At 29.4% G+C, this 11,588-nt stretch overlaps 1 protein-coding gene across 1 annotated transcript in view; it reads left to right on the top strand.

The window, feature by feature from the left end:
- Nucleotides 1-11,588, top strand: part of Notum (palmitoleoyl-protein carboxylesterase notum) — a 40,855-nt gene that overhangs the window by 24,144 nt on the left and 5,123 nt on the right. The window contains exons 6-12 of the mRNA XM_014417017.2: nt 3,797-3,857; nt 5,236-5,409; nt 6,589-6,860; nt 6,938-7,076; nt 8,190-8,342; nt 8,419-8,564; nt 10,684-10,824. Of these exons, the coding sequence (XP_014272503.2) occupies nt 3,797-3,857; nt 5,236-5,409; nt 6,589-6,860; nt 6,938-7,076; nt 8,190-8,342; nt 8,419-8,564; nt 10,684-10,824 (1,086 nt within the window). The remainder of the gene's footprint in view (nt 1-3,796; nt 3,858-5,235; nt 5,410-6,588; nt 6,861-6,937; nt 7,077-8,189; nt 8,343-8,418; nt 8,565-10,683; nt 10,825-11,588) is intronic.

Here is an 11,588-nt window from a genome sequence, read left to right as displayed (position 1 = left end):
TATCATGAAAACTACCACTCCTACAAAGATCCTGTCATAAACTAGTTTATAGTAGGTTAAATTACCTTTATTTCGAGTCCTGGCAGACATCTGTAGCAACTAGAAATCAGGATATTGAGAATTTATTTTGTTGAATATCATGAAAACTACCACTCCTACAAAGATAAACTACTTTATAGTAGATTAATATAGCTTTAATTTGAGTGCTAATAGACATCTGTACATTGAATGATTTTTGAGATATAGATTTTTCAAAATAAATTCAGCAACTAATGATTTTTCAGTACATGTTTATCGTCGTAGGAATAGTAGTTTTCATGATATTTGTTAAAGTAAATTGATTAACAGTGGTTCGGACAAAATTTATATTCATATGCAAATATCTGAGTTCGCCATGCCTTGGCCAACATGTAGAGGCCCCTTTAAATGCAATTTATTTATTTTTTTATAAACTTCAATGTATAAATTGTTGTACCTGTTTGTTCGTAATTTTGAAAAAGTTATCATAAAAATGCACAGTAAGGTTGATAATTTGATTTCAATATTTCTCTTTTGCATTTTGTTCTTTTTTGAGCCTGAAAAATTTATCATGAAAGAATAATATGACTTACATTTTGCTAATCTATCAATAGCTCACTGAGTACACCTCGTACTGAAATATAGATATACAGCTAATCTACGTACTAGGGATGCGACATCGATGTCGATGTTTTGTCCCAATTTTTCATTTTTTTTCAAAAGTAATAAATGAAAACCAAAAATTTACAATATAAATAGATTCCTATCAACAATGTGGGTGAAAAAAACAACTATCAGAAACATAAGGTCTGTTCCAACGATCCAGCATTCTACGGCCTGTAAGAAGTGCTTTTTGAAACAAAGAATCCGACAATGACTAAAAATACATCGATGTTTTAAAATATCGTTGCTTACAATACATTACTCGAAATACATCGATGTTTTTGAACAACTATTTCAGAAATATAAGGTCTGTTCCAACGATCACGCATTTTACGGCCTGTCAAAAGTGTTTTTTTAAACAAAGAATCCGACATCGACTACAAAAAACATCGATGTTTTTAAAATATCTTTGCTTACAATACATTACCCAAAATAAATCGATGTTTGTGAACATCCACTTAAGTAACATAAGGTCTGTTCCAACGATCACGCATTCTACGGCCTGTTAGAAGTGGTTTTAGAAACGAACAATCCGACATCGATGTTTTAAAATATCGTTGGTTACAATACATTACCCAAAATACATCGATGTTTTTTGGGTAATGTATTGTAAGCAACTATATTTTAAAGCATCGATGTTTTTTAGAGTCCATGTCCTATTGGTTGACTGAAAAAGCACTTCTGACTGGCCGGAGTACGCGTAGTCTTTAGAACAGTCTTTATGTTACAGAAATGGTTAAAAAAAACATCGATGTTTTCTTGTCGATGTTTTAGTATTGAACATCGATGTTTTTTTATCGATGTCGCATCCCTACTACGTACCTACGTAAAAATAACAATAATTCAGAATTCATGACCTTTGGAAATTCCCAGAATGCATTAAACCATTGCTATAAAGGCTTGTCTTCTACAATCGCTTCCAAGTTCATGGTACATGGAATTCCAGCCCAGACATTACATCGACCAAAACTGGCCTAGCCACCTTCGTCCTAATTAGTACCCCCATCCCAGTTACGTTATGTCTCGCGAAATAAAAAAAAGAAAGAAAAGGAAAACGGGTCGAGAAATGACCCACGCAAAGTCAGAGTATATACTGGATTATTCTCTAAAGTAATCATATATAGTTTTAACCTGTGTTTACAAAGGGAGATAGATATCATGATCGATACCCGGTGTCATCATACCTTAACTTGTATGTATACACAGAATATACGCACACCCACACATATATACACATCAGTATTTTTCTTTTCTTATGGTGGCCACAGCAAGTATCTATTTCTAAAAAAATAAATTAAATCATCTTTACATATAAAATCATAAAATAAAAGAAACAAAATAATCTCCTTAATATACAATAAATTAAATATATAGTATTTTTTATATTGACCTTTACAACTGTAATTACTTAAAGAAAACATCTAGTACATTTGATGTAAGGTCTTAATGTTGTGATACATGCATGTGGAGAAACTACTCATTGGTATTATCACTCTAACAATATTTCTACATTATAAGGTCTTGAGGCCATCTTCTTTTCAGACATCTCCGAGAATTTTCAGCAATGGAAGAGAAAGCTAGGTTAGAAACTAATGGGTTTGGGTGATTAGGGAGTTTATAATGGAAGGAATGATATCTGGTTTGGGCTGGGTTGGTTACATAGGGAACATTAAGGTCTTTATGTATGATTTTATTTGTTACAAGGTAAGCAGCAATGAGAATAATAGGAAGGATTTCAGATTATAAGGATTAGATACAAGAGGAATTCATCGGTTTAGTGAAGCATCAAAGCTCAACTCCCTAAGTCTATATAGGCTTATTATAGTGGAGTAGATCAATCTTTCATAATGGATTGTTAGGTTAGACAGTTTGTCAAATAAGTGCTGTAATAGTTGGAATCGACCTGCACTTTCCTGTCTTTGCAGTCTTCTGTGAGGATTCAAGTTAGTCGGTTTTTCAGATGTAACAGATCTGTTCAACAGGGGTAAGAGCAGCATTATTAAAGGACACAGTAGGGCTGTTGGTAGGTTTGTGCTGGAGGGTAAAGATGATTTAATGGGATTTATTTTGATCCCCCAATTGCGACACCATTCTTCAAGAATTGTGATATGAGATTGTAGAATTTGGGATGCAAAGGGTTATTATTAATTGCGAGCACACATGTTTCATCGGCATACATTGCTAGGATAGTGTTTGGATTGTTTGGGATGTCAGTTGTATAGAGGATAGGACCTAGGATACTATCTTGAGAAACACCCAATAAAATCATAAAATATAAAATTAATCTGATGAATGATGGTCTAACTAAAGTTAATATTCCCCAAAAAATACTTAGTACTTACAAATGCTAATTCTTTAGAAAACTACATATAATACAATTACAAATTTATGGGTATGTGGTACAATAGATAGATCAGGTGAATTGTAATGGCAAGCAGTAGGCAATTGGCTATCTATTTATATATTACTACTAGTGGGTATTTAGGTAAATTACAACTATCAACAGTAGACTGTGTTGGAGCAATTTTGTTGAAACAGTTGTGTACATTGTTTTGGTAATGCCAAGTACCATGAAAAAGAAATGGAGACTTCCGAATATTTAAAAAGAAATAATATTTTTATGAACCTATATTTACTTTGTGATCCAAACTTATGTTCTAATGCATCATAGTTTTGAAATGTTCTATTCAAATTTTGTTAATTTTTTGATATACATACATTGTTTATATTTTATCACATTTATGTCTGGTATTCTATTATTTGTATTTTCCATTTTTTTTTTATTACTTATTCTGTTATTTTTATTTATTTCTGAATTTCATTGTTTTGCTATAACATTTTTTTGGGTAGAAATTGTCTAAAAATAATTTTTGTTTTGTTTTAATTATATTTATTTTTGATTTACTCGTTATTTTCAGAGCTTAATTTGTGATTGATAATTAATAATTTAAAGATGAATCCCACTAGAAAAAAATAGCAATAATAAAGTAGGTCATAATTGATAATTTTATTTGCCTCACTATGGATTCATAAGTAGGTTATTGATGGAATATAATCTCGAATGTAAAAACCTGTTTACAATAATAATTCTAATGAAATTATATCGTTTCTATAGTTGGTGGTTTACTTTCACCAAACCCTGAGGACAACCCATTCTGGTGGAACGCAAATCATGTGTAAGTAAGTATTAAAAAGAAACAGTTAGTCATAAAATAATTATATTGATTAAAATCATCAGAATAGTGATTCATGATTAGTATTATTTTATAACTTTGGATGTTTTAATCACTATTTTATCCAATTTTGAGTTGGAATCCAATCCACTCTGAATTTACAAGATAAAAAAATACCATAGAGTTTCTTACGAAAATATAATATGTAACCATAATGAGGTATTAATAGTTGAATGTAGATAGGGGTAAGTTATTGTAATCACCGTGGAAATTTTTACAGTTTTGATATCAGGTGATCTAATTTGTATGGAAGTATTCATATGTATTTTGTTGAGCAGATTCCAATATTTTCAAATATATTTATCTACCCATCAAAATTTGTAATTACAGTACATTCAAGAAAAAATAGAAGTTGATACTTAATGTTAAAGAATAATATTCATAGAGAAATTCACATGTCAAAAATCAAAATTCCCTGGTGAAGGCTGAAAAACAAGAACGTGATAACAACCTTAATTAAGAGAAAATAATAATAAACAAACTTTGAAATATACATAATAATAAATGTAGTTGATAGGTAATAATAGAAGATTTATATTAAAAATTATGATAAAATTTAAAATTATGAGGTAAGAATCATACAAAATAAATGATAATAAGAAAAAAAAAAAAACAGACAGTATTCAAGTAAATAAAGAAATAAACATATTGAAAGGTGCAGAAGAAAATGTAAATGATGAGTAATGGAATTAATATAATAAGATATGTAAGTAGTCTATAAAATAATGAAAAGCAATTTAAACCAAAATGATGAAATGCATGAAAGAAAACAATATAAATGATATAATAGGCAAGAAAAATTAACAATAAATAAAAGATGCATAATAATATAGATAAGTAAAAAAATAATATGCTAAAATAAATATAGAAAGTCTGGAAAAGTCAAAGGAAGGAACAAAAGAGAAGAGATAGGGGGAAACAAATTGAAGAAATATTGAAAAAGTAGAGACTTGCTAGGCAGAGGTTCTATCTAGAGTTAGTAGGTCCTAACTTGACTGCTAGGGACCAGGAAAAAAAATATGTTAAACCAACTGGAAACTGCTACCGATAAGTATTTAAAAATTATGAAAGACCATTTGGATAAAATTAATAAAGTAGAAGAAATAAAATTAAAGGTTTATAGAATAAAATAACAGAATATCCAATGTCAAATAAATAACTAAATAACTTCGGGTCAAAACGTCGGCACAAACAAATTTTTTGTTTATTTGTGTATTTTTGCTGACCAAACCCCTGACCATCTACTCATATTATTATTAAAGTTGTATTGGAAAGTCATTGAGAGATGTGAGCCAATAAATATATATCATATTTTGTCTAGATTTATTCCTTACTGTACAAGCGATGCTTGGAGTGGCCGAAGGCAAGCTCCCTTGTTAGTTAAAGATGGGACTCAATTTACGTTCATGGGAGCAATAATTGTTGAACAAGTCATTAGAGAACTGCTGCAACTTGGATTGGGCAACGCTTCATCCCTTATCTTGGCTGGAAGCAGGTGAGTTGTCTTTTAAACATATTATTTTTAGAGGGAGAACTATATTATTTTGATAAGAAGTGCTGCCCAACTTCATCGGGATGCTATACACACAGCATAATATTAAATCTAATTAGACAATTTTTTAAAATTTATAAGAAATATAGAATTGCATAGAGTTGTGTAGTATTTCAAATACATTATCTTAAAAAATATTATAAAAAAAAAAAAAATTGCAGTCCTGAGACTGGCTTATAGAAGTGAAACTTCTAGAAATGAAATAATTTATAAACTAATAATGGAAGGTTAGGTCCACCTTTTTGGAGGACCTAATGTAAACATTTGCCTGATTAATTAATTTTTTATATAATTACACTATTCATTCTTCAAAATTGAAATCTACATTATTTTTTGTATTGTTAGCAAATGTTGGTATGGTTGGCTTGTAAGTGTTATAATAAGAAATGTAAACATTTGATTGAATATTTTCAATATATATTGTAAATATTACTTCCTCTTGTAGTACTTTCTAATGATGAGTTTATCAATCGTTCAAAAACTGATTAATATTCTACTTTTTATCATATTCACTTTTCACCTCTATGTCTTGGTGTAGCATCAAGATACAATGTTGAATTATGGTTGATTACAAAGAAATACAATACTAGGTTTAGAAGTTCTATCAAGTTTTCTAGTGTTGTGGGTAGTTTTAAAGATATAGAGCTCCGAAAGAAAAATAATTTTTTTTTAACAACATCCGCCATTTTTTACTCCTCCTAACTATACTTGGCAGACTCATAAATTTTTGCTATACATAGTTTTCATTAAAGTTATAAAAAATTGGGGTGAAATAACTATCTTTTTTTCTGCCAGGCTCTTGTTGTGGATGTAAAATTGAACACACTAAATTATGTCTTAACCTTATTAAAATTTTCTGACAGAACTTGAATGCTTTAACTTTGAAACTGGTTCCTTAAAAGCACTTAATTTTAGTTTTATTTATTTGATTTAATGACCACCTATCATTTTTAATAGTAATAAAACATGGATAAATTTGAACAATTAAAGAATTGAAATAAAAAAAAATGAAAAATATATAATATACTGTTGGATAGCCAAAGATTTCAGAAAAAAAATATCTACCTGATAACGCGTTGGAAAACAATTATGAAATTCTAATTGATTTACTTTTATCATTAGTGCTGGAGGAGCTGGAGTTATGCTTAATCTCGAATCAGTTCAGCTACAACTACAGTCATATCCCAACATCCTCGTCAGAGGGATTTCAGATTCTGGCTGGTTTTTGGACAGGACGCCCTACCCGTCGCATGAGGATCCGATGGCATCTGTTGAAACAGTCAAGAAAGGAATGATCATGTGGCAAGGTCAAATCCCACAGAGCTGCAAGAAGCATTATGTAAGTGAGTCGTGGAGGTGCTTTTTTGGATACAGGCTCTACCCAACGCTCACAGGTAACTTTCTAACAATATTATCTCTTATGCTATATCTATTTTAGAATGAGGAGCTATTTAATCAGTGAATTTTCCAGCTCCACTTTTTGTCTTCCAGTGGCTGTTTGACGAAGCTCAAATGACCGCTGATAATGTTGGTGCTCCTGTAACGAAGCAACAATGGGATTACATTCATAAGATGGGAGATAGCCTTCGAAGTACATTTGAGAATGTTACGTAAGAAATAATTCTTTACATTTTCACACCATTAGGTTATTTAAACTTATTATTACACAGATAATGAATTCTTAAATGACAATATACATAAATACTTAATTTATTAATTGAGAAAAAATATGTATAAAAATATATACTTAATGAATGTATGAAAATATATACAAAATGTGTGTATAAAAAATATATACAAAATGTGTGTATAAAAATATATACAAAATTCATACATTAAAATATGTGCTAAATATATATATATATAAAAATATATACTAAATGCATACTTAATAATACATACTAAATGCATTTGTAAAAAATTTTCTTCTAAGAGGTGACACAGTAAAGATATTACAATGAGGACAATAAAGTTAAAACAATGGATACAACAAAGATAATAATAATATGAAGAAAAAAGAAAATGTACAAACTTGAAGAGAGATACAACAAAGGTAGAACACTCCAGTAATGCCAGCAAGGGCTGCCATAACTCCAGTTTTGCCAGCAAGGGCTACCACACGGCCACATTTCGTATTCTTACAGGTGTAGTTATTTGATAACATAAATATAATAAATGAGCTGTAATTATAATGAAATAAATGTAAATAAGAGGTGAAAATAAGAGATAAATTTAAAGTACTCTTATCAAGTTATACAAAACTAATAACGTGGGTAAGGAAGAATGTAAAAAGAATTGAGAAGAGGAAGGGAGTAACGGAAAGATAAGAAAAACGAGAACAAACTTAAGAAATACCTGGCTTGCAAGACGACAGACAAGTAAATAAAGTTCAGCAGCACGGGTGGAAAGATTCTGAGTTAAAAAGTATGCTAAAAGAGATGCCTAAACTACCAGAACATTAAGAATACATTAAGAGTTACATGGAAGGGTAAAAATAAGAATGTTAAAATATTTAAAAGGGTGATGACAAATGATTTAAAAATTATTAAAGAACATAAACTATGGGGGGGGGGGGAAATTAGTTTTCAAAATAATTTAGTTCTTATTTTTGAGTATGTATAAATAAAATTAATAAATGATATTGCAATTTTATTTTTAAACAACATGTAAAACTAAATTATTCATTTGTTTATATATAATTGAATATATCTGTTCATTTATAGATCAGTATTTGCACCAGCTTGTATATCTCACTCAGTACTTACTAAGAAATATTGGCAATTGCTGAGAATCGATGATGTAAGTTTGCCACAAGCTTTGCGCTGCTGGGAGCTTGCGACTCAAGACAATGAAACTGGTTTATATCAGATGCATAGGTAAATTTTTTTAATGGATAAATTTTTTACAAAATTTCCAATTTCCAATATACTTCATGTCCAAATAAAATTCCAGGATGATGGCAGATTCCCCTCGAAACAGGAGAAAACATAGGCGCAAGCATGGCAATATGAGGAATAATACAAAAGAAACATCAAATAACCGTTTGAGAAAAAAAAATAGAAGAAACAGAAATAAGTTAAGGAAAAACAAACAAAATGGTATATTTAATTTTTTTCAGTACCCAGTAGTAATTTTGAATGATTTAAAATTTTCTATTAATGCATTGAAATAAATTTTTAAAATTAATTATTTTCCTTAAACCAATTTGTTATCTACAGGGATGTGCTGGAACCATTCAAGCAGTTTCAGTACTGTAGTTGAAACAGTTTCTCTTTGTAGTTCCAGGTCCTGGTCACCTTAGCTCTGTTTGCATCAAACCTTCCCTTATCGAAAGGGGGTTTGAAAATATTAAAATGAAAGAATGATAAAATTAAATTAATATATTAAAAAGAATAAAGAAAATACAGAAGAACCCCTGTTATCTGGGGTAACCATGGGTTTATTTAGAGGTTCAAGGATAATTGAAAACTCCGGATAACTGAATTACAACTTTTTATTGACTTAATGTGATAGATAAGAAGGTTAATTTAAAAAAAAAAAAAACTGCAGAAAATAACTGTTATTAGCAAACAAACGTTTTTTATACATTAAATTATAATATTACATTAGATAACATAATAATACATAAGAACGAATGTATGCATGTTTTACATATGGTAGTGACCAGGAGCATATTTTTTGGATTTAGCTGCAAACATTTTTGAATAAAGCATTTTCAAAAACAATCCTGATTCATCTGCTTTATAAATTTGAGTGTAAATTACTTTTTTTCTTAATATTCAGACAATATTTTGTAATAATCAAAAATTATTAAAAATGAAATAAAGCAAATTTTAATAGTTTTAACTAATTTCAAATATAAAAGATAGCTTGGGTTCAAATTGAAAACTTTAATATTAAATAGATAATAGAATTTTATTTAAATTTTATTATCTAAGAGGCTCTTTTCTCAGGGCGGGTTTCCTGGCATTCAGAAACAGACGACACTTTACTAATAATAACACTTCAACTTAATTAATAGATATTCTACAAATACAATAAATTTCAGTTAGAAACAAAACTAATCAATTACACAATCTTCCTTTGATGATATATGACATCCTCTTGTCCAAAATGCTATCCAACCCCTATAAAATGGCTTCCAGTCCTTCCTGCTTCTAACTGAACGGATGTCTTCTCCCCAAGCCAATCAAAATCAAGAGTGCCCGTTTCCTCCCTTCTATCTTCAATGTTCACCGATCGATCCAAAAAATAATCGATTGTAGTACAATTGCTCTGCTTTACTTGCTATGATTTATGATGTAAATAGTTTATTGATAATTGTTACTTTCTTCCATTTCTTTTTTGATTATTCCTTTTCCGTAATAACTGCATAGGAACAACAAAAGTTGAAAAATTTCAATCCATGTTATCAAAAACAAACAACCCTATGAACATTTCGGAAGGACACACACCACCATGTTTCTTGTTTTGAACAGCGTATTTATTTTAGACAATGAAAACTGGTTATCTTGCTTTTTGATTTAAAATAACAAATAAACAATATACATAAAATAAAAACATTACTAAAATCATTTATCTATAAATATCAACTATTTATTAAAAAAGAGGATATTACAATTTATTACTTTCCTAAAACTTTTTTTTTTTATTTATTTATTTGTTGATATTTACAACTGTATAAAAAAATACAACCAGTAAATTTGATCATAATGACATATGATATAATACAAGATGTAGAGAAACTACCCAGTAGTAGAACTCTTTTCCTAAAACTAAATTGGAAGCTAATTTTCAATTACTTTGTTTCTTATATCCAAATAAACATTGTCAAATTTTCTATTTTATCAATGATTCATTTATATTAACTTTGTTCATAAGGAGACTTTTATTAGTCAAGAGTGCACTCTGTTGGATTTATTATTCACCTATTTTTTTTTTTTTTTTGCAAAATGAAGGTAGAATTCTTTATTTGTTTAATCTACTTAGAGATTCAGTGTATGTTGCATTCGAATTTTTTATGTCTGTTTTATGATTCAAATCATTTTCTTTAAATAAGTGTGTATCTTAGAAGATCATAGTTATTGTACTGTTTGCAATAAGAAATAATTACCTACCCAATAGAAATGGTGTAGATGCTATAACTATACACTCAGTAAACCTTTTTCTCATGATGTTTAAAAATTGTGTATTTAAATGTGTGACATCTTACTTCAGGAAAGAAAGGCAAATTTCATAAAGGAGACACTCTTCGATCTTCAAGGCAGGTGGAGAAAGGTTGCAATAGGAAACTTGTCGAAAGATGCTCCTGGCCACAGTGTAATCTTTCGTGCCCAAAACTTCACAATCCATTTACAGGTATTGATTTACTGTTGTTCATTAGTTTTAACATTCTTATATACTTAAGAAATGGTGAATTACCCTATAAATATTTCATGTTAATCTGTTTTAGCTAGAATTTTTTTATATTTGATTTATATATTTTAAATTCTATGTATCTTTTTGGAAAGAGAATTAATCCTTATATGTGGACTATGTATTCATTCTTAAGAGACATTTGTCCCAGAATAAAATTATTTTTTCATTCATCTCTCACATTTACAAAACAAACCAATAGGAAGGCAGAAAAAAATTGAACCTTGATGATAAATTGAACCTTGGCAAGAAATTGAACCTTAGATAAGCGAGAGAAGGGGGGGGGAGGGAAACGAAAATAGCGCCAACTGTGTAAAATTTTATTTAAAAACCAAACGATTACTGTTATAAATTATAATATAAGGTTTTTATGTCATTTCAACCTTTATACTGAAACTTTCTAAATGTTTGCCAGAGAATTAATCCTAATGTATGGACTATGTATTCATTCTTAAGAGACATTTGTCCCGGAATAAAATTATTTAAATAACAAATTCTTGCATAATGGTCATAATTTTTGGTCCGGGTGCGGTAAAAATAAACTCAAATAGTAAATAATTATACTATTTTACTTTTTAAATATTACTCACTTTGTTTTTGACTGCCGTCAAAACAGCCCTGACGAAGCCCTGCAACGTGGGGCGAAACGTTGACTCAATAAAATAGTATAATTATTTACTATTTGAGTTTTTTTTTTTACCGCACCC

The sequence above is a fragment of the Halyomorpha halys genome, unplaced genomic scaffold (assembly GCF_000696795.3).
Source record: "Halyomorpha halys isolate HHAL.00 unplaced genomic scaffold, Hhal_1.1 Scaffold145.1, whole genome shotgun sequence".
NCBI classification, from domain to species: domain Eukaryota; kingdom Metazoa; phylum Arthropoda; class Insecta; order Hemiptera; family Pentatomidae; genus Halyomorpha; species Halyomorpha halys.
Note: the sequence above shows the minus strand (reverse complement) of the source record. Positions and strands in the feature narration are given on the sequence as shown.